At 41.3% G+C, this 24,196-nt stretch overlaps 1 protein-coding gene across 4 annotated transcripts in view; it reads right to left on the bottom strand.

Annotated features, from left to right (window-relative positions):
• Positions 1-417: 417 nt before the first annotated feature.
• The window catches only part of HK3 (hexokinase 3), an 81,203-nt gene continuing 57,424 nt past the window's right edge, over positions 418-24,196 (bottom strand). For 3 of the 4 annotated variants that reach the window (XM_088465478.1, XM_088465477.1, XM_088465476.1), the window contains exons 4-17: positions 23,491-23,586; positions 23,278-23,377; positions 23,004-23,184; positions 20,748-20,903; positions 17,918-18,151; positions 16,705-17,003; positions 15,873-16,021; positions 14,672-14,791; positions 14,499-14,594; positions 13,039-13,138; positions 12,654-12,837; positions 3,969-4,124; positions 2,581-2,814; positions 420-698 (exon numbers count right to left, since the gene is read on the bottom strand). In XM_088465478.1, the coding sequence (XP_088321604.1) occupies positions 548-698; positions 2,581-2,814; positions 3,969-4,124; positions 12,654-12,837; positions 13,039-13,138; positions 14,499-14,594; positions 14,672-14,791; positions 15,873-16,021; positions 16,705-17,003; positions 17,918-18,151; positions 20,748-20,903; positions 23,004-23,184; positions 23,278-23,377; positions 23,491-23,586 (2,256 nt within the window). In that variant the 3' untranslated portion in view covers positions 420-547. Of the gene's footprint in view, positions 699-2,580; positions 2,815-3,968; positions 4,125-12,653; positions 12,838-13,038; positions 13,139-14,498; positions 14,595-14,671; positions 14,792-15,872; positions 16,022-16,704; positions 17,004-17,917; positions 18,152-20,747; positions 20,904-23,003; positions 23,185-23,277; positions 23,378-23,490; positions 23,587-24,196 lie in introns of all 4 variants that reach the window. The other variant, XM_088465475.1, reaches the window with a different exon arrangement.

Below are 24,196 nucleotides of genomic sequence, written 5' to 3'. Positions count from 1 at the left end.
GACATTCATTATCTCAACATGAGAAAGCCCATTGTGGACTGAATGTAAATAAAATATGCTTTTAAAAAGTATGTATATTACTAACCCCTATGTCGACATTTCATATGTCAGTCTGAAGACTGGATCACAATGGTACCTCTGCAATTTTTAATAGGGATGTGTATGCGGTCATCTGTCATTCAGAGTTCCTCATTAAACATGCCTGACAAACTCACATCACCATTTGTCTGGGGGGGGATCTAGCAGTCTCCGTAATTTCAGAAGAGCCCAGGCAACAAAGCTGTAATGTATGTAGCAAGAATTATCAAAGGCCAGAAGATATGAAATGTAAGAAACAAACACCCCCAATTTGTCATCACCCATTATTTTAGTGCTTTTGGCCAGACTAAAAATAAAACACCCCATATCAGTGCAAAAATATTTAATTTGTACATATTAAACAGCAAGTAAAATTATTCCATATAAATAGGACATTTTTATAAACACATTTAACATATGAAAGATTTGTTCTTTTAAATGATGTCTGCATATGGATATAAAGGTTCCTTTAAGCTGCCCGTGCCTCAGCACCAGCAACACGACAAGCCACCGCAGTAATCAGAGCCGCCCCTTTGCCAGAGCCGTCCTCAGAGATGTGGAAGGTGACATCACACTGAGGAGCCAGCATCTTCACAGCCTTCTGAACCTCTCCAGCAAAGCTACAAGAGAGAATTACAGTTGATAACCAACACTTTGATTATTGCATCTATAAAAGCCAGATTCTCAGGACCGCTCCTTTATTTGGCTCCATACTGACCAGCGTGAGCCAGATCTGCACAGTAGGGATGCCAGAAGTACAGAAGCTATGGGTCACATGAACTACACAAGGGGTTAAAATTATGGACAATTGAGAACACACACACATTACAGGGGCAGTTCCTTTAGAAGCTTCCACAGTTGCAAGTGATTCATCTAGGTGTTCATAGGGAAGCTAAACTAATTGCTGCAATAGATTTTGCTCTGGATATTTTTTGCCAACGCCGCCAAACCAAAGGGTGCATATATTTTCTATTTAGAATGTTTCTAGAAATAAGCACTAGTTTGACTGATGCATGTACAGTAGGTATTTAGATAATAGAAGGCAGATTTCTCAACTTTCCCAATGTGACTTGACTGCAGGTCAGGTTTTGGATCTTCCCTGTGTGACAGCAGCTTTTACTAAAGTGCGGGTTTTAGAAGCAGAGATGTTGCCCATAGCAACCAGATTCTAGCTATTATCAGATTGGTTTCTATGTGCATCACCACCACTTCAGAAAACTCACTTTAGTAAATAATCCTCTCAAGACATGATGTACTTAGCTCAAAAAATGCTGTAAAACCCCATTTTCGTGGGTTTCACCGCATTTCTCATATATACCAAGCACCGGAATGCATTGTTCTACCTGGTGGGTAGATGGCGTTACCCAATAGAAGCCTATGGGCTTCTTTTCGTGAAGCCCCGTAGAGCGATTCCTCCCAGCTCCCCCTGCGGCACGCATGTCTTCTATGCATGTGCAGAAGGACACCAGAGGGACTTCTAGGTCATAAACCCAGAAATCCCTCTATCACAAAGAACAGGTCTTCCTGAGAGAGCTGTCCTTTGTGATTTTCTAGTAACATACTAGCGATATTATAGTCAGTAAGTACCCGATAATTGGCATCACGGATGCGAGGCTTAGGACATCCCGCCCTTAGTCTGTAAATTTTTCCACATATACAGTAATATATAGCATGTGTGGACCTCAAATAAAATATTGCCTATTAGTACTCCAGCAGAAATGGATAATTAGGCACCAAGTGTCATCTGGAAGTGACCTGGGACACTTGTCCATCTACAGTCAACATTCAAAACCCCTCAAAAAACCTGGCCTGTTGGAGGGCATAATAAAAAAAGTTAACACATACCGGCCATGTTGGGAGTATTTATACATTATACATTTCAATAACATCACCAACATTATGGCAGTGTAATTGGTAGGGGAACAGAAACCTTAATCTGGTCCTGCTGCTATGTAGCCTAGAAATAACTGCCAAGTTTTTTTTTTTCATTATAATGAAAGCATCACTTCCATTGTATCCGCTACCATTGTAGATGTAATAGGATACAGACACTGTCTAGACATCAGATTATAGCCACTTGGGAGTAGGTAATGGGTTTTACAAGCCAAAGTGGGGCTGTGAGACAATATTAGAGAAAACAAGATTTAATAGAGTGTTCATACATAAACATTGCTACACCAAATACTAAACTTATTATCGTGCCCATCACGTACTACTTTAAGAACTGGAAAGCGAAGGATAAGAACTTAGACAGTTCATTAAGTATTGCATATAAGAAACAGTCCGTGATGCAACATGAGCAAAGATGGCGACTCCAGTTTTTTCATTTGTGGGGACTGGAATAAAATGTTCAAAAACATTGCCTGAGGAAAAAATTATATATTCAATACTGTAAGGAAAGACTAAAATAGAGTAATGATGTTGTTAATTTCTAACAATGACAAGATATGTCAAATTTATATAGTAAAGAATCTGATCTATAAAAACTGATCATTCACTTACTGGGGATGCTGCTTGTATAAAGTTCCATCTACCCCGACTGTGATCATGAGATTGTCAAGGCCTCGATTTTCTCTAATCTTTTCCACCACAGCAGCAATGCCGGCAGCACACAGCTGAGCTGCTCTCCTTGACACCTTCATGCAAACTTCTTTCACCACAATGGTGTCATCACATGTGCACTCCAGACCTAACCCGGTCAGGATGGCCCGAACCTCCAGTAATCCAAGAGTATCCCTATGAGGAATAATACTAATTTTATTTTACAGATAAAATTTGTGCAGTTGTCACCCTAATACAAAAAGGAGCAACTCATCGTTAAAAAAAAATAAAATAATGACAATCTAAATTTTTTTTATTTTTCCATAGCATGTTCAAGTTTTCCAGCAGCTTTATTAGAATACTGTGATAGTGACAATATTAATCAAAAGCTAATAATCTTTTTCCGGCAGTATTGCTCCTGCAAACTGATATGGAGCAGTCTGAGAACTGCATCAGTTACTGTAGCTAAAAAGACAGCAGAATATTTTAGGAAGTCAGGTAGATTACTGGCCTTTGACAAAAATAAGCCCTAGTGTGAAAAGGAACTTTAGGCTAAAAGTTCCAATGGATGTGTGCATCAACTAGACCACAGGTTTTCCAAACTCGGTCCTCAGAACCCCAAACAGTGCATGTTTTCCAGGTCTCCTCACAGAATCACAAGTGAAAAAAATAGTTCCACCTGTGAATTTTTTAAAATGTGAGTGAGTAATGACTACACCTGTGCACCTGCTGGGTGACCTGCATGGGGTCCTGAGGACAGTGTTTGAGAACCACTGAACTAGACAAACTACGGATTACTGAAGTAGTAAGTGCTTCAAAGTGTCACTTACCTTGACCAATCACAATAAAGGGGGGCATCCACTACACGATTTTAGCAGGCGATTGAACAATAACGACGTTATCGTTCAAAAATAGTTTATAAATCGTGCAGTGTTTGGTCGTTAACGATCAACGATGCGCGCTCCCGCTGGTCGTTTGATCGTCTCGTCAGTCGACCGAACATGCAGGTCAATTTCACTTGATCTATTAAAAATAGTTTGCAAAGCGTTCAGACTGAAAGATAAAATTTCAAGGGAAAAAAAAAAAAAAAAAAAAATCAAGGAAAAATCGTTTAGAGATTGGACAGGGAGTAGATCGTCTAGTGGATGTGCCCCTTTAGTAAAATTTCAAGGCAACTATGTTCCCCCCCATTTAAAATTCAGTGTAGCTCGGCAGTGTCGCATATACTGGTGAGGGAACAGCAGCATTTCTAAAACATAGGTTTAACTACAGGTAAGCAACTAAACATGGGGAAAAAAAATAGCATAAAGCAAATTATTCAAATGAATTATAATCCAACAATCCCTTACCTTTCAATGTCTGATAAAAATTTGGTAGGGAACAGATCTCTCGTATTTAACTGCTTAGAGATTTTGCCACCAAACAAGACTCCACGTTGAGTAAGAACAATTAAAACTTGCCGTACAATCTCTCCTAGGTACATTCCACTGATCATCTTCTCAAATCTGGAGGAAAGAGGGAATGTGGGCAATAATTATAATTGCAATATAGTAAAACCCATTTTTAGCTGAAAATGAATGAGGTTTTCACATGCAGATATGATTGGTCAATTCAGTCATTTGGCAAATATTGTAAACCATTGTACTGTGCAATAAACAAGGATGTCACTGCATAAATAAAAATTCCTTGTGTATTGCACCTTAAACTTGAGTGACCTAGAGTTCACGCAGGCGCACAAATCCCCGGCGTCCAGCGGAATGAGCAGAGAGATCTGAAGGGATCCATCTTCGCAATCCAGGACTCCTTCCCATTGGAAGGAGCAGGTGTGTGGGAGCAAATGCCATCTGAAGACGGCAAATGTTCCCGCAGTCAAGCTCCAAATTATATTTTTGGAGCTTAATGAATTTAGGACAGCAGGCCACATCAGGAGAGAAAGGCAAGCAGGAGAGAACGCCTTCGTTACAGCTATAATCGCAGATATCACTAGTACTGCCACAATAATTTGCACAGTCCCCAAGGGGATGTAGCAATGGTATGATTCAAGTTCCGAAACTACTTTTTTTTTTTTTTTTTTTAGAAGATGCTGATTAACATTATTTTATTTTTTTTTCAATAAATTTTTATTGAGACAATATGTATTCATAACATGAGACATATTTTGTACCATACAACATCCAACATAAAATCGCATTGATCACATATAATACCAAAATAATTTGATTTGTATGATTTACAATTACATATTTTGAAATATATCTTTCAAATCTATAAACAAGTCTGTCTTCAATTTAATCCTTTACATTTATATTTATATTATAATAAACCATTACAAAATTATTGATCCGGAGAGAGAGCAAACCAAATCTTCTTTCTAAATAATATTAATAGGAGGATCATCTACAGCGAACCTTGTGAGATACCATGTGGTATTTTTCAAACTATGGTGTATTTGTTTCCTTCTGGTAACTGGAAGTGTGTCTATGTATGTATCCCATAATGAAAAGAAATGTTCCACCTTTTTTTCTTTTTGTATCAAGGTCTCCACCCAATTCATTTTAAAAATAAAATATAATTCTGTCATGAACAGAGACCATTGGGGAGGTGAGCTATCCAACCAACCCTGCAGTATGGTTTTCCTGCCTGCCGCGCTCATAATCAACAGTAATTTCTTACTATCTAAGGTCATACGCTGTTCTGGGTCGAAAACCCCCATTATCGCCCACTCAGGAGTAAACGGAACATAATTTATACATTTTTTTTCTGCATATCTTCTTATCCGATGCCAAAAAATTTTTACTATTGGGCACGCCCATAGACAAGGAAAATTGTCTGCTTCCTCCTGTTGGCATCATGGGCATAAATGATTATTAGATGAACCCATTTTGAACAGTCTAATGGGGGACAGATAGACATTATGATAAACATTTATAAAGAGTTCAGTATACATACTGGCTGGCAAAGTTCTTCTAGAGAACTCAAATGCCTTTTCTAGCCTCGGGATCATCAAATTTGGGAAATAAATTAGCCATTTAGCCACACCTCCAGAAATTACAGCATGATCAATTATATCTCTTAAAAAATTATAGTGGATTGAGATAGGTTACGGTGTGGTACCTGATAAGACAGAAAAGTGTCCAACGTATTGTCCCAATCCTTATTGGAAAAATATTGTAGAACGTGTAAGATAGGAGCGCACTTGCAAAAATGCCAATGGATACGGGTTTATCATTGGGAAATTATTTGAGACTTCCGTGTATGTGAGCATACGTTTTTCCTCAACTGAAACCAGCGATTTCATATTGGTTATACCCGCCAGACGCCATAGTGTAAAAGGGTGAGCAGCCATGCCGTCAAGGAAATTAGGATTACGGATCAACGGGAGATGAAGAGTGTAGTAGGCATTTAATCCAGCCTTATGTTGTAAGATGTGCCACATCTTTCGAGTTGTCCATAGCAGGGCTGCAACTAGGGGGGGGGGGGGGCTAGAGGTGCACGTGCACCGGGTGGGGATTGCGGGGGGGGGGGGGTGAAAAAGCTGACTTGGCCATCTGAAAATGGCCGCCGCCAAAGAGGAGACTAATACTAGAGGTCCTTACTGGACCTCTAGTGTGTCTCTTCCTTGGCGGCGGCCATTTTTGGATGGCCGTTTTCAGCAGATTCTATGCGGACTAGCCATCCGCATGGACTCTGCTGAAAACTGCCATCCAAAAATGGCCACCGCCAAGGAAGAGACAGATGCTAGAGCCTAGTGTCTGTTAGCAGAGCGCAATGCACACAGCGTTCCCGGAAGTGCCGGGAATACTGGCGCTGAAGGGAGAAGATGCTGAGAGCTGCATCTACTCCCTTCAAAATCCCATGGCAGCAAGCATGGAACCCCCATGGCAACAAGCATGGAACCCCCATGGCAACAAGCATGGAACCCCCATGGCAACAAGCAGGTAATTTTAAAGTAATTAGAAGCATTACTGTGGGGCATAAAATGGTGTCGGGCAAATATGTAAGTGGCACTTTGAGAATAGGCATTACAGTGTGTGGCATAATGTGTAATGGGCATTATGGTGTATGGAATAATGTAAGTCACTATACCAGGGACGTCTGAGTAGTGCACTGCTTTATGGAGGAGCAAGGACAAACTCCAGGTACACGAAGGGAGGGGGCACAAAATTGCTGCCTTGCACCGGGTGACAGATATCCTAGTTTCGGCCCTGTCCATAGTAGCGGATTTAATTTATATATCTCAGATATCTCTTGTTCATGTTGATGAAGAAAACTTATTAGATCACTTTCTAATAGGAAACTTTGTTCCACTTGTACATTAGTATATATGAAGGACTGATGCAACCAATCGCGTAAATGTCGCAAAAGTGCCGCCTGATTACATATAGTTATATCTGGAAAATTTATACCCCCGTTGCTCCTAGGTTGGCATAGTTTTCGTAAGGCTATTCTAGCTCTGCCACCCTTCCAAATAAATCGACGTATCAGCCTATTAATTTTAAGTGTGTCAGCTTTTGTTAAGAGAACGGGGAGAGACTGCAAAGGATACATTAAACGGGGGATAGCCACCATCTTTAATAAATTAGCTTGTCCCAAAAATGATAAAGAAAGACGTTTCCACCCCCTAATATCCGCACTCAATCTATTTATCGCTCTTGTGATATTCGGTCTATAAGGATCGTAGATATTGTGTGGTAACAATATTCCTAGATATGGTATATATTGTTTAGACCATTGTAGGAGATATTGAGAGTCCCACCTAGGATCTAGCAGAGCTTTTAAATGACATAGCTATTGACTTAGTCATATTTATATATAGACCAGATACTAGACCAAAATGTTCAAATTTATGTAATAGAAGGGGCAAAGATTGTTCAGGATTACCTATATAGAGAAGAATATCATCCGCAAACGCGGAAATTTTTAATTCTGGTCTACACACAGAGATACCCTTAAGTTCTCGCCACGTCTGAAGAGTTCTAAGAAGAGGATTTAATGCCAAATTAAATAATGGTGAAAGAGGACAGCCCTGGTGGGTGCCCCTTTCCAGGTAGAAACGGGGACCTACTATGCCATTGACGGATTAAAATAAAAATACCGTATCAGATCAACAAAATTTGTCCCAAAGGCTCTTCTCTCCAGCACCTCAAACGAGTATGGCCACAAGACCATATCAAAGGCTCTCTGAATATCCAAACTCAATAATATATTCTCAACTCCCGACGTTCCCGCCGACACCACTACTGCTGCAATTGCCGTCCTTATAGCCTTTACTGCATGTCGCCCTTGTACAAACCCTGTTTGATGTTCTGTCACTATGTGAGGTAAGATTGTTTGGAGTCGTAGCGCCATGATCTTAGCCAAAAGCTTCAAGTCAACATTCAGGAGACGGATAGGTCTATAAGATGACATAAAATTTGGGTCCTTGTCTGGCTTTGGCAGCAGAATTGTATGCGCCTCATTAAATGTATCATATGGTGTGTTATTATCATGTATTGTTTTGTATAATTCCAACAATGTTGGGGATATGTGTGTTTGTAATATTCGATAGTATTCGCCGGAAAAGCCGTCCGGCCCAGAGGATTTGCCCGCAGGGAGCAAAGTTATGGCTTTATTAATTTCTTCCATAGTTATGCTACCTGCTGAATGACATTATTTCTTAATAAAATAAAGCCACATATGTAAAACTAAAGTATCACTAATAATTTTATCATTAAGGAAAGAACCCCAAGTCCCAACTATAAAGGGCAACAGAACATACTGGCACTATTTGAGTAAATGTAAATAAAAGAACACACAAGTGTACAAATATCACTGCCAGACTAACGGTCTGTGTCAAAGGGTCTTACAATATTCTATCACCAGCTAAAAAGGGTAAAACATTGACATCAAGCAGTGAAATATACAGTTGTCTTTGGTTTAAATTACACTTAAGCATTGTTTACACAGGACAATGTATGGAGGCAACATCCATGTATAGATCTTTGACACATTAAAGGGACAGATTCAGGGCCGCGTGCAAGTTGGCAACAGAAGCAGCTGATTTGCGTGATGAGAAATAACTGTGGATCTTTATAAGTATTCAGTTAATCGCATATATGCCACACCGCGCAGGGGGAGGATTTCTAGAGAGGGGTTTTAAAATGCTTGATTTTAGAATGTGTGGACAATCCATGACAAGGGCATAATTAGTACTTAACTAGCTATAATATGCATGCATAGTGCAGTGTGTTATAATTCCGACATACAGGGCCAGCGATCACAGTAAGCCATTGGATGCAGCAGTAGAGCCATCCTGCCCGAGCTGTATGTTCTTATTTCACATTTGGCCATGATTCCAGAGCATTAAAAAGCAAGTACTGGAGTCTGGGGGAGCAGCAGAAGAACCTACCACCCCTGGACATATACAGTACCTACACATTGGTCTCCTAATGCACTGGATAGTGTATGTTCTACAGTATTGATTAGAGAAGGTCTATACTGTAGCAGTGCACCCCTAATGGTGCATGTTTTCCAGATCTCCTAGTTGGTGCACAGGTATTCATTACTTAGGGCTCTGTTTATTAACATAATTTTTACTAAAATAAAGTGAAAAAGGGTGTTTTCACAGCCTTTTTACATTATTTTAGTATCACCTATGTTATTACAGGGCAATTGGAGTAGAATTCATAAAATTCTACTCCAACCCCTAAGTATCACTTATTTTTAGTAAGCAGATCGCATTTCCCATAATTGTAATGGGAAATGTGATCCGACCAAAGTTACTAAAAAAAAAATAAAAAAAAAATACAGTGGAAAGCCCTGTGATAATTACGCCACCTGGAGGTGGCGTTATCCAGGGTCACCCGTGGTTACCGGACTCCTGCCCTGCTCTAACGGGGAGAGCAGAGCCCGGGGCCGGTCCCAGTGATCAGCTGTGTGGTCTAAACAGACCGCAAGCTGATCTCTGCTAAAAAAAAAAAAAAAAAAAAAATTTTACTTACCTGACTCCAGGGACTGGTGGTCGGGGCTTCGGTGATGTTCTCCCTCCGGTCAGCTGGTCTCCCATGGTGCACTGCGGCCTGGTCATCAGGTGATTGGGTCCCAGTGCAGTATGGGATATCAGCTGACCAGAATCATGGAAGACATCATCGGAGCACCGATGACTGCAGGTAAGTGCTATTAAGGGAGGGGGGTGTGCGATCGCAGGGGGCGGGGCTTAATGACGGGGGTGGTAGCAGCAGCGGCCGGTCGGTGCATGCGCGGGCACTTTGTCACGGTATTTTTTGCAAAAATACCGTGACTAGTGTGCGGAGGGATTCGCAGGAACAGAGCTTTATCGCAAGCTCTGTCCCTGCAAGGGATTTGTAGTAAATCCCTGTGATATTGCCTGAATTCGCATTGCAAATTCAGTCGATAATATCACACTACAATTACAAATGCGGATTGTAGTAAATAGAGCCCTTAGACACATTTTAAAAAGATCCACGGGTGTACTAATTATTTCATTTGTGATACTGAGGAGATCTTCAAAACGGGATCTAGTTAGGATATCTACATACGGGATGCCGGCTGATGAAACACCAGCGCGGAAATCCAGACAGCAGGCATCCCTAACGCAAGTATAGCAGTCCGGGTTAGGCTACGCCCCGGGGATGGGTGTAGGGTTAGGTTTAGGCACCACTGTGGGGAGGGAAGGGTAAAGTTCTGGCATCAAGGGGGAAGGGTTATGTTCAGGCACTAATAGGGAGGGTTAGGATGCAGGAACAGAGGGTTAAGGGGAGAAGGGTTGACATACTTACACACCCATCTGGTTACTGAGCTTCGGGATGCCGCTGTTGGTATTTTGACAGCTGGCATCTTGCCGGCCAGTATTTCATGCCCAACCCTTTAAAACATGCAGCTCTATTAAAATTGTATTATATATCATTGCAGTTGTGGTCATTGTCTGGGCAACAGCCCCCCCACTGCGTTTGCCTATGCAGCCCCATCCATCCACTTGTAAAACTAGCCATCATATCTGAAATCAGATCACTGCGTTCATTCACCTCTAAATAGCCGCATCTCCACCTACACATCCTCAGAATATATTTTATCAGCGTCCAGATGCCGTTATTTACAATGTGGCCTCCAGGGGCAACCCCTAACATTACACTGTGAAATACAGGGAATTCGGAAAGTCCCTCCGCAGTGACTATACTAAGTGTTCGACAGTCCAAAGTACAAATGGGGGAGTCACACCAACTGCCAGTGAGCCTCCCAGCTGGCGAGGTTTGGCAGCATATGGGGTGGCTCTCCTATTTGAATTTCTGACTGTGCTGCAGCCCCACTTCTGGAACCACCACTGCCTGTCACACACTCACACTTAGCCCACAGTCACTGCGGAGGGACTTTCCAAACTCCCTGTATAAATGAAGACCTCTCAGGCAGCTAATTTAGAGATGCACTATGCTGAACAAAGCAAACCTCCGAAAATGCAGTTTTCGAAGGTTTGAATGCAACCACAAAGAAGCTTTCAGAAGCTTGGACCAGATAGACAATGCCATCTATAGATGGCATTGTCTAATAGAAGCCTATGGGATTCTTATCGGTGACTACCCCGACGGGCCGCGAATGTGCAGAAGGACTCCTGGGTCATAAACCCGGAAGTCCACACACTGCAAAGGACAGTTCTTCTCAGGAGAGCCGTCCTTTGCTTAAATGTAGATGCATACGGCGTTACTAAACGCCAAGTAGGCATGCGATCATTTGCAAGATGCATCACATCCAGAATGCGATGGTTGATGCATCCCACCCGCCGTCACCCAATTGTTATTCACATACAGTGCTATTCCAGATCTGCTGGCTTACTTAATGGGGGGCCACATACCTTGGTAGTGCAGCAGAACCCCATGTTTGGACTGAAACTTTGGGGTTGATTCAGTTATCCAAAAACACCAAGATTTATAGTTGCAACAGTGTGGAAACACCAGCATTAGCACATCAACTTGCCCCCAAACTTGTAAAATCAAGGGGTTTGGGGCTACCACAAGTGTATCATATATAAACTTACTTGCAGCTAATTGGAACAAGCCACTTATGTTTTACTAGCCTTGGTGCCTACCTGTATTTTAGAAGAGCCTCAAGTGATTACATTGTGACAATCATATCAAATGCTTAGTGGTCCATTTGGCACATTTTTCCTATACTTTAAATTAATGTACTTAATCTCATTTGTTAAAATACAAAAATCACCCAACTTTTTATTCTACTAATACTGTACTTACCAGGACAGTGCACAACTGCCAGAGAGGAGAACTTGGTGAAAGCTACAGTGATGGATTGATAAGGAAGGAACACTAATTAAAGTGGTGCCGGCCTGGACTTCACCTAGGACTAGAGTTATCACAGAAGCCATGGAAATCCAAACATTCATTGCACATGGGCTGTATGCTGCATAATATGCACAGCACGCACATGCACCATATGTAATTTGTGTGTCCGCATTTACATAGATGATCTGGTACCGATGGATTGTAACCGAAAGAGGTTACCTGGATATGGTGGGTAGGCCCATAACCTTGGCCATGATTATGCTAAAAACCTCTATTGATTGCAAAATTTTATTGCATTTATACATATTATTAATAATTTGGACTTATGAGATTTGTCTGTTTCTGTGCCTGCAATTAGTCTCATCAGGTAGCTATATATATATATATATATATATATATATATATATATATATATATATATATATATATATATATATATATATATATATATATATATATATATATATAGTGCAGTCCAGAAATCTTTCCCATATAAATCGTAGATGGAGCCTAGTAGCAGTCACTGTGCCTTTCAGTTACAGAAGTGCCCACAATAGCATCTATTCTAACTCCTAATTGCCTGTATAATTCCAGATTTTGATATATCCAGAGGGTGTAAATGTATGTACTGATCAATTAAATTACTACTAGAGTTAACGTGTGGTAACATATTAAGTTCATGCCATGCATGCACCGCAATACAGCACACTGTAGTATCGGTATTCCCAAATAACCATTACTAACCTCTGTTTGCCACGATTAATGGAGAACTGGTCTACATCACAATCATAGGGGGTGAGGATATCATGCAGACAGCCATTGTCTCCAAAAGCCCCCCACTCCATATTTACACACATCTGTCCCTCATCCCCCTCCAGCACCTTCACATTCCTCATCTCCTCCATGTAACAAGCATTTGTTCCTGTACCTGCAAGATAAGTATATGCAACTTAGAGATCCAGAAAACACATCACACCCCATCTAATCCGATAGAATGCACGGAATAATACAGTCTAAATTACCAACAATAGGCTAGCTGGTGATCCGGCTTCATATTCCAGAAAGGAGGGAAGGGGGTGGGACGAAACCCTTTTTTCTACATTAGAATGCTGAAAAATAGATGGCTTACCCACAATCAGCCCAATCTCACAGGCTGCATCACCATATCCACAGGACATCATTGTTCCCACTGTGTCATTCACCAGAGCTACCACATGGAAGTCCGGGTTCTGTAAAATAAAGTGCAGTGTTATCAGGGCTGATTACTGAAGGTTATGTTTTCAGCCACCAAGAGAAGGGAAAAAAAAAAAGCTACCACCTCTTAGGGATCCAATCATTATGTTAATTATCGGGGACCGGACAGCTCTAGATAATTAAGTATCCATCTCGCTTCGAGTAGCAGCGTGTTAATACAAAATCACTGGAGCAATTCAACATTGCTCCAGTGTGGAGGCAGCTGATCTGAAAATCAGCTGTCTCCACGATCCCCCTTCAGCGCTACTCCTATAGCAGTGCAAGTTAGTACTGCAGAGTCTGAACTGGGCTTCACCCAGGAACACAAAGCCCTGGTGTCAGGAGCCGGACAGGGGCGGAGGGATCCGAAAGGCTCCCTCTTCAGACCTGGAACTGGGGTACAGAAGACGCCGCCATCTGAAGCTGGCAAATGCTCCCGCAGTCAAGCTCTAAAAATATTTTGTTTGTTTTTGGAGCTTGATGAATTTAGGTCCCCATACTCAAGTATGGGATCAGGGCTGAAAGGTAAGCAGGAGATATCTACGATATCTCCTGTATTACCTTTATAATGAATAGCCCCAATCCTTCATTTCTACAAAAAAGTATGTGAAAATGTTAATCTGCGTTTGTAGAAATTAAGGAATGATGAATGGACCCCTTAAAGAACAAACACACACAAAGTAATGTCACAATGAGTTTGTGTGTAGAATTTGGAACATCTCATTTCCTGACCCCAACTTTTAGAACTCCAGATTTGATTTCACAGGATAATATGCCACTAAGGGCCCCATTTACAAACGAAAGATAAACCCTTTAGCACTCGCTAAAGGGGTTATGCCAGGTTTCTGTATTTAGTGAACAGCGGTAATCTTAGATTGCCGCTGTTTTTACAGGATCCCTCTCTCCATCTTTTAGAAGGCGAGAGCGATGCAGGCACCATTGCCAGCAATGGAGACTCGGCGATGCCTTTCCACCTTCAGCGAAGCCTTCCAGGCACTGCCGAATCTTCGTGTCATGCACATGCGCAGACGGACCGTCACGCATGCGCATAATGCTGGAGGCCCGTCGCTGGCAGCGTTAGGCTGCCAGCAGCCCAGCGGAGGACCCCGCTCATGACTTCGACTTCGCGGGACCTCGCCGGAGGGGTAAGTATTACTAAAATATATCAGTGGAATTTGTTTGTATCACAGGGATACTAAATGAAAATTCCCGCTGGTATTTCGTTGTGTTTGTAAATGGGGCCCTTAATACTGTAAGAAATCTTTAGAAATAGGCTGGTTGGTAAACGTGACTTCTGGTAGTTACTGTAAAGTGTTGGATCACCAATGCAAAAGAAACAAAGTTATGTTTAAATACCTTTTTACGAATAGCTGCCTCTCTGAGAAGCCTGACCACATCTTCTCCCACACATCCAGATGCACTGAACCCCTTTGTCCATGAAATCAGAATGCCCTGAAAGGACACAAGTGTGTAATACACTGAACCAGCATTTGGAGTGGTGAAATATGGGCATCATTCCAGCTCTTTACCTGATCCAGGCTGGTCTGCTTACAGGGAAAGGAGAATGTGAAGCCTAGAGGCAGCCTCTTCCCCTCAAGATCATTTTCTTTTTGAAATTCTGTGATGCAATCCACAATGTGATCAAAGAGCTGGAGAAACAAACTGGATTTATCCAATATGCAAAACACCACAACACACAGCCCACAAAACTACCAACACATCTAATTGTGGCAATTACTTAGACTGATTATGTAAACACCTATAACTGTAGGCCAGGCCTTTAAAATTACGACACCAATATATACTTGTTACTCAGTTGAAATTTCCTAGAGCAACATTTCTCAAACTGTCCTCATCGAGACCTAACTACAGGCTTTCAAGGTGTCCAAAGATCTATTGTATTAGTCCATTAACACAACTGTGCTTCAGCTAGAAGATATGAAAAACATGCACAGTTATGGTGGATACACAGTAGACGATATGTCGTCAAATCCGGCCGGATGACATCAGCAACATAGTCTAGTGTGTAGTTGTGTACACTCATAGCCAGCAAGGGCCACGCTTTCGAATGCAGCATGGCCCTTGCGTTGTTGCTCCCAACATCGGCAAGAGTGTATGCACTTGCCAATGCCCCTCCCCACCCCCCCAAATGGCAACAGTAGTAACCTTGAAAGCTTACACTCTAACCTCGATTTTTAATCAAACAAGACACCAATACAATTTTTTTTCTGCCTTTACCAATGGGAAAACATGCCAATTTTCATCAAACCTTCCAATGCCAACAGTCTTAACTATAAAGCACAACAGAAGGGCCACTGACCAGAGTCTTAACAGTGTCACAAAAGATTTTCACGCAGTAGAAAGATAGCCAAGAAAAGCAGCTCTTCAACATTTCTACATAACAGAAGTAGTTTTTGAGCAGATGTTCAAAATAATTCACATGATCGATATAAAAAAAAAAAAAAAAAAAAGGGGCTAGACTGCCAGGAAAAAACTCTTTTTGGAGGAGTGGAGCAGTTTTGCTACTGGCTCAAACACTGCTTGCAACTTTTTAAGCCCTTCTAAAACCTCATTTATTTCAATAGTGCAGCATATACTTGGGAAACTACCCTTAAGCACTTACAAAAATAAAGTTACTGTATAAAAACATTGTAATAAAGAAGTTGTTAAAGCAATACATATGAGAGACAAAATTTATGCACTAGTGAGGGGAAAAAAACAAAAACGTACCTTTTCTCCTGTTCCTTGGATCACATGAGGTGACAAAGTAAATGTCTTGCTCACCATTTGTATCCCTCCTTCATTTTTTATGCCCACGTGGGTATACAAGACTCGAAAGTTGGTTCCACCTAAATCCAGAGCTAAAAAGTCCCCTCTTTCTATAAGAGAAAGGTAATAAAACAACATTAAAAACACACAATAGGGTATGTAGATAAAAATGATATAGACCACATTTATTGTGTTCTGAGATTTAGGTGGGGAGGAACCCACCTTTAGTAAGGAAAACACAAAAATTGCCATTAACCACTACCACAAAAGGTGACCAACTTCACTCAATAAGACCAGTGGAACAGGGCCAGATTAAGGGTTACATGCACCTGGAGCTAAAAATGATCGGGGGTCAAGGGGGTAGGCGTTTCAAACCTTTAAGGGAGATAAAGTGGAGACTACTTCTGTCATTTTATAGACTGCTAGATAAAGGATAGCTAGAAGCTGATTGGCTGCTATGTGTACTTTATCTGAGGATTGATACATCTCCCCCTGTGAGAAGCGGTGAACAGTGCTGTGTGGGTATGTACACCCACTACAGTCCCAACATCTGCCAAAAACCAGAAGAAAAATAATTATAATTTTTATACTTGGGATGTATGGCCAACCACTTGGCAAACTGGTGGCTGGTCATGTCATGATGGGCCTATTTTTATTTGGAGGCCTGGAGCTATAGCCCCATTCGAACTACTGTCAGCGTGTCCCTGCAGTGGTAAACTGTAGTGACACAGCACATAAAAATTGGGTATATATAGTACACTTTTATATAACATTAGTTTACTATGATATATACCAGTTCCATCAGGTGTAGCAGACACATAGGTAGGGAGCATTTTCACAGTAGCCTCAGCTCCACTCTGTAGCCCTAAATCCATCTCTTTGCGCATGCGACTTTGCACCTTTTTTAACTGTGAGTCAGACATAATAAATGGAGCCAGGGTTTCATTGATGCAATGTCTTTGACCTACACGCCGTTGAGCTACAGCTGTAACTATAGCAGTGCCCTTTCCACCTCCATCCTCGGACACTAGAAATTTGATTTGGCAGTCTGGTGCCAGCTCTTCCAGAGCCTTGCTGAGATATGCACCAAACCTGCAAAAGAGAACATTCACATGGGTATTCCTTGAGGGAAAATTATGAAAATATATATCAGACAGAGGGCAGCATGATGTTGCCTTGGGAAAAGCTACTGTGTGAGGGATTCACTAGAAATGATTATATCAGCCTACATCGCCACATGTCAGTGATGAGAAGATGAAAAGGAGAAAAGCATACAAGGATAGTTTGTGGATTTGAGTTAGTGCATAGGAATGTGTGACATGTCACTGAAATGTGGCAGTGTACAGTAAGCAACGTCTTTCCCCAAACCCCATTAAATAGTTTTAACATTTCATTACATAATAGTATGGCTCACTGCTCTGTACCAGGTTTATTCTAGTTCAGAACTTAACCATGATGGCTTTCAGACTGTGAGGCAGGATGCATAGAGCATCACATTCCGCTACTGATCATATGCATGCAGTCATTAATAATGCTGGTATGCATGAAGAAAATCACAAAGGACAGCGCTCCCGATAAGAGCTGTCCTTTGCAAGAGAGAATTCTAGGTTTATGCCCCAGAAGTCCCTCTGCACATGCACAGAACGACGCACATCGGTGGGGGTGCTGGGAGGGATCAGATTGGATCCCTCTCAAAGCACTTTGTGGAAAGATGACCATAGGCTTCCATTGGGTAACACCATATAAAGATTGTTAGCCATTGGGCCCAAGCTGTGGAAAAGCTTTGCTTTTGAAATCTTGGTGCAATTTCAGCAACGCGGTGAAACCCCCGAAAAATTGTGTTTTTGGGGGTTTGACCGCATTTTTGATGATAATGTACCCTACCCGGAATAATGGTTATGCTCATAATATGTGAATGTAGACACCCAGATTTGCATAAAGCCATCTGTAAGGAAATGAAGGAGAAAAAAAATATATAAGCTGGAACTAGGGGTCCAGAATCTTACTTGGGGTTTGTTTTGTACACATATCCATCTACGCCCACAGTGATTCTGCCCACTGGGTCTTGGCGATTATTTTTAATGCGGTTGGCCACTGCAGCAAGTCCAGCAGCACACAGCTTGGCAGACCTCATGAGCACAGCATTGCACACACCCTTCACAGTCTCACAGTCCTGCTCACTTGGATTTAGTCCCAAGGAAGTCAACATACTTCTGGCTTTCTCCAAACCAAAAGGTTCACTGCACAAGAGAAAATTAATACATCAAGGAGATAGATCTGATCTCCCTGCTCTGTCCACTCTCAGTCTCCATCGCCCTCTTTTGCCAAAAGCCATCTACACGAAAACCCTTCCCGCACAGCAATCTTACCCTTGTGCTACTCTGACTGCTTACCCTCTTCCTCCTCAATTTTCAACATGGAATGCCAGACCACTGCCCCAACCTTCCTAATGTCTCTTACCCCTTGAATAGAAATTACAAACCAACGGGCAGGGTCATCTACCCCATTGTCTCGTGTTTGTCCACACCTTAAGATAAATTCTTCTATTTGATATTTAATTTGGGCAAAATTGCATACATTAATTTTATTCTGTAATTACTGCTCATGTCTGTCTTATGCAGAATTCTTCTATCTGCAATTTTGTCAGAATAGCATTGTTAATTTGTATCCTGTTCAACAGTATGCATTCACTATGCAGATCTGTGGGCTTATGCAATAGAGTGCGACGTCCAGATGCTGCGGGAACTCCTGCGAGTCTTCCCGTATTTTTAAAGTAGCAATCATTTTAATGGCAAAAAAACTGCTTGTTTTTGTCTTTAAAGTGATTGCAGCTTTAAAAATACAAAAAGATTTGCAGGAGTTCCGGCAGCAGCTGGAAGTCGCAACTATTACAAAAGCCCACTGGTCTTTATTGCAATTTGGTCATTAATTGCATCCATGCAGTATTTTGACTATACAATTTCCCTGTAGTTCTGTATAACACTACAAGATCTGTAGCACCTTATAAATAAACTTTGATGATGAGAGATGGATATAAACCTTACATCTGATTGTACAGCGAGAGAATAATGGCCATTTGTAGTCTGTGTATGGTTCTGTACTATGTTTGTAACTTTCCTATTGATTAAAGTACTACTTCAAAACCAGAAAGATAAGATTAGAGACTCATTGGGGTAAATTTACTAAGATTCAATTTGGTCCCGATTTACCGTTTTTCAACTCTGAAAGGATCGATCAAAAACGGACTTTTTTTCACTTAAAGACAAAAAAAAAAAAAAAGGAAAACCCCAGGAATTTACCAAGCTTCCGGTTTTGACAGGTACATTTTGATCGATGGTAATCCTGTCTGTTTTGAAGTCCAAATTTAAACGGCCGAATTTGTCTCCCGAACAAGCAGGCTGCACATAATCAGTGAGATATGTGCAGACTTTTTATTTTTTATATTTTTTTAGGGTTAATTTTTTATAAAAAAAAAAAGAAATGACGACGACGTGAGGTCCCACTCCAAAAAGGCTAACCAGCCCCGGACTTGCCAGCCTGTCCTGGTACCTAAATTTATGGGGAACAAAACGTGTAGGGTTCCACCGTAATTAGGTACCAGCACCAGGATGCAGGGCCAGTCCTGGTTTTAATTATAGGGATGAAAAAAAAAAAAAGCTTGGGGATCCCCCTATAATTATAACCAGCACCGGACCTTTTCTAGCAGGGGGCTGATGCCATAGCCAGGAGAGCCCTTTCACCGGGCTCCCCTGCTGCAGCATCAGTCCTGACCACTAGTCATCCCAGGCCAGGGATTCCAGGGGAGTTGGGGACCCCCCAAATTAATGGGTCCCTCTCTCCAGTGCACCACTGACCTAGGGTGGTGGGTTGAGAGATCTCTCTATATCTATACACATACATACATACACACCAACATTGCCTTTACAGTGGAACTACAGGTCCACAGCAAGCTGGTACTTGGAAAACCACAAGTACCAGCATGTGGGGCATTAAGGGCCAGTTGGTACCTGTAAAGAGATGTGTTAAAAAAAAAAAAAAAACACACACACACACACACACACACACACACACAGTGTCCCCTTGTCCAAAGTAGGCATCCAAGGTCTTTTTAAAACAAAAAAACCCAAACCACGCGCCAGATACCAACCAGGATGGTTGGTATCTCCAGAATGGAACGCTCAGATGCCGCTTCTGCCTTTATAGAGCAGTATCTAAGCGTTCATTGGCTGAGAGAGGTGAGCCCCCGCCTCTCTCAGCCATTGAATGGCTCCTACATTGAAGTCAATAGTGGGAGCCGTAGGTTACCAAAGTTTATTCTGCGGCAAGTCCGGGGCTGGTTAGCCTTTTGGTTTAAATTAACCCTTAGAACACACTTGCCATTCAGAAACATACACAAATCACACTGATTTGTGTATGTTTGATGGCAACTCGCAGCTCAGGAGGTGGCGCATTCAAAACTTCTATGGAGTCCCCGAATTGAGCATAAAAACATCCGACTTTAGCAAAACGAATAATGGTAAACTCCTGATTTGTATTAAAAAAGGGAAAAGTACATCCGATTTGAGCAGATGGTGATATCATTTCTATTGTTCAAAACGGCCGAATTTGCGGCATTAAACCACCCGATTTCAAGCTGAAAAAATGAAGAATCACTCGACTTTAATGACAGTAAGTTCCCGATTTGCAAAAAAGTGATATCATCACCCGAAAATGCAAATTGGGACCAACACGGATCTTAGTAAGTTTACCCCATTGACATAGGGGATGATAAAAAAAAAAAACAAACACACACAGTTATAGAAAAATAATAGTGCACGTTATATAAAAGACACTCACTTTTCAATTTCTAACACATCCTTTGTCCAGATTGATCCTTTGGTTTCAAGTTGCGGCGTGTTGACACCCCCAAACAGAAGACCTTTATTGGTAAGCTCCATGAGTACATAACGGACAATTTCACCCATGTACATTCCACTAGTCATCTTTTCAAATCTGTAGGGAGAAGTGGGAGATATAGGTAGAAATCTATAACATTTACGTGTATAGCACCAGCTAAATAGGGTATATAAAAGTATTTTATTTTATTTATTTATTTTAAATACATTTAGAATTACTGGCACTAATAAAAAAAGTAATCATTTAACAGTTATTTTATTACAAATAAAAATTAGGTCTGCATTGGTTCTTGCTCATTACTATGCAAGAAAATAGAAGACATTTTTACATACTTGTTTGTATGGCAAGAATAAATAACCTGCACCCTTGATGTAAATTACAGGCTCTTCGCTGGGTGAAAAATCAGGTCCCCATTTTCTGTAGAAGTTCGGCAGATTCATTGTAGAGATTACCAAGGTTGGAGAAAAACCACACTTCTAATTTGTCTACATATTTGAGGTATCAGCTTACTGCAGACACAAGACTAATCTTATTTTAATTTTGCATAATTGCATTGAATTACGTCCCTGCTCACCACAGTTGTTTCCTATTTCTGTAGAAAAAGCTACTTTTTATTGAAAAGTGAGTATTTTTTTTTTTTTTTTGATGCTTAAACTGTAAAAGCATTTCTTAAATTAGGTAGGAACCCTTCCTTTAAATCATTACAGGTGGCTTTGTCCAATACTTTGCTTCCTGTTTGACCACCAGCCTAATTACAATTTCGTTTGAGGTTAACACAGAGAAGTTCCATAATAGTAAAGTCTGCAGACACTGAAGTTCTCAATACTTGGATCATTTTGCTTTAGCTAATTAGAGATCAGCATAGTATAGCAAAAAGGTACAAAATGGGAGCTGGGAACATAATTAGCTCTTAGATGTTCAAAGACTGTATAGTGTATTATGTTCTACATTTGAAGATACAGATTTCCAATTTGAAAAGCTCCTTCCAGTTCTCTTTGGATGAGTTGACAGTGAAAAAGTTTAAATTAAATAAGATATAGATTCCATTCATATTTTCTAGGTCATTTACATTACTGACGTTTCTGGAATATAATAAGAATAAGTTATCGTGCCGTAATAACCAAAGCAGCTGCCTGATCAGGGGAAAACACAGATATAAAAAAAAAAAAAACCCTCATGAAAACAGCCTGGCCTTAGAGCAGGGGTGGGGAACCTTTTTCTGCCGAGGGCCATTTTGATATATATAACATTATTTGCGGGCCCGGTGCAGGCCACGACCCTCCATTGCACATCACATGGGGGCGGGGCCACAATCGCCAGTGATTACAGCAAAGCCTGGAGCTTCTTGGAGGATGCTTCGGGGAGCTGTAAGGGCAGCGGTGTGACAGTCTGAAGCGTCCTAAGGACGTTCCAGGTGGCACTGCTGCATAGATTCTGGCTGCAGGGTGCCATTATAGGCACCCTGCCATCCAGATGAGGCTAGCAGGAAAAAGCTCAGAGGGACAGACCAAATAATTCCGGAGGCCTTATACGGTCCCCGGGCCTGAGGTTCCCCATCCCTGCCTTAGAGCATAGATGCGCAGTTTATGCCCTGCCAGCTACAGGATGCTGCAAATGCTTATAGGGCACCACTAAAGGCTAGAACATAATGTCACAACATACCTTCCATATTATTGCTTGGCAATGTAATCTATGAACTGTGGGTTTTTTTCCTAAAAAGAAATCCCCGATAACTAGCATGTTAACGGGTGCCGCAACCATGATAACACATATGTGTGTGAACTTATCACGGATTCTAATGTGCTCTTGCACTGTAAGTTAATAAGCGTGATAAAATGGACCCTAACTGAATAGCCCCAGGCATTAATGCCCAAGGCTACCACCCTTTTTCACACCCGTTAAAATTAACGGGACTATTTGAATTCAGCCCTTAGTTTCACAGAGGTACACTTCAAAAGGAGCCCAATATGACAGCACTCTTGGAACCTGCTACTTCCACCATCTCACCATCTGTGGTTTCCCCACATATTAATGTGTATAAACATAGTCCTCATTCTGACAATTTTTAAGGGGCAATCAAGGATAGGAGGATAGATTAGTAAAATACGTCTAAGAATGACTTCTACTTTCATTAAAGGACTTTCGACAGCAAATCACATAATTAAAAAACAAGAATGAAATCTAGGTTCCGCCTACCGTTGCTTTCCAGGTAAACTGGATGCCTGGTCTACCTGAGCGTCATAGGTCGTCTCAATACTTAACGCTCCATCATCTCCAAGTGCTCCCCACTCCATGCTAATGCACATTGTCCCTTCATCTCCCTCTACAGACTCCACATTACCCATCTCTTCCATATAACATACATTGGTACCAGTATCTGAGGATAAACAATAGGACACCTTAGCGCATTGGATTGAGTGCTGAATTGAGTGCTGCCAAAATGGCTTTAAGTACACCCCATAGAACTTACCAATAATAAAGCCAACTTCACAGCTGTGATCTTCGTAGCCGCAACTCATCATTGTCCCAACAGTGTCATTGACAATGGCAAGAACATCAACTTTAGAATTCTGTAGGAGAAACAATCATCAAGTGACATGGCAGGGTTATTGCAGGGTACGTCAGATAGTGCCACTTTCATATAAAAAGAAATTGGTGTCTGACAAATGTGGCCAATACTCACCCCACATCTCCGAATGGCATCTTTCAACAACTGAACCACATCATGCCCTTCTACACCAGAGCAGCGAAATCCCTTTGTCCAAGATATGAGTACACTCTGGGGAGAAAAATCGGTCACAGGGTTACAACAGCTACACACTACTGCTCTATTTCAGAAAGATCAAACACGCAGTTGGCTTTAGGACGGCAAAAGAAATAGCTTCTTAAAGATATCAACTTCCATTGGGGTCATTTCAGTGATTCATTATAAAAAAAAGAAGAACCACTGCTTGTTCAAATGGGATGTACCAGCGATGTGCAGTGCATGCAAATCCTGTACAAATGGAAGGCTAAATTCATGAAATACACATCCATATGGAGCTGCAAACAAATATATGATATTGGGGTGATGTATTGTGCCAATAAGGATGTTCAAATGCCATCAATATAGTATGAACAACACTTTGAAGTATTTATGCAGTGGATATGCGTTAATCAGCCTCTTTACCATTATATATGTCTTACAGTACATCTATGTATTACTCATCTCACACACTAATCTATGCAGAGTTCCCAAGGTGACTGCCTCACCTGGTACTCTTGGGTAGGATGAGCAATGCATGGATATGATGATTTTGTAAGGATCCTGCATCTGTTTAGTATTCTGTAGCTTCTCCATTAGGACATATTTTCCAGGCATTGTCTAGTCTACCCAGTGTAACCTATGT

Source organism: Taudactylus pleione, unplaced genomic scaffold, assembly GCF_031769625.1.
Source record: "Taudactylus pleione unplaced genomic scaffold, aTauple2 ptg001990l, whole genome shotgun sequence".
In the NCBI taxonomy this organism is placed as follows: Eukaryota; Metazoa; Chordata; class Amphibia; order Anura; family Myobatrachidae; genus Taudactylus; species Taudactylus pleione.
Note: the sequence above shows the minus strand (reverse complement) of the source record. Positions and strands in the feature narration are given on the sequence as shown.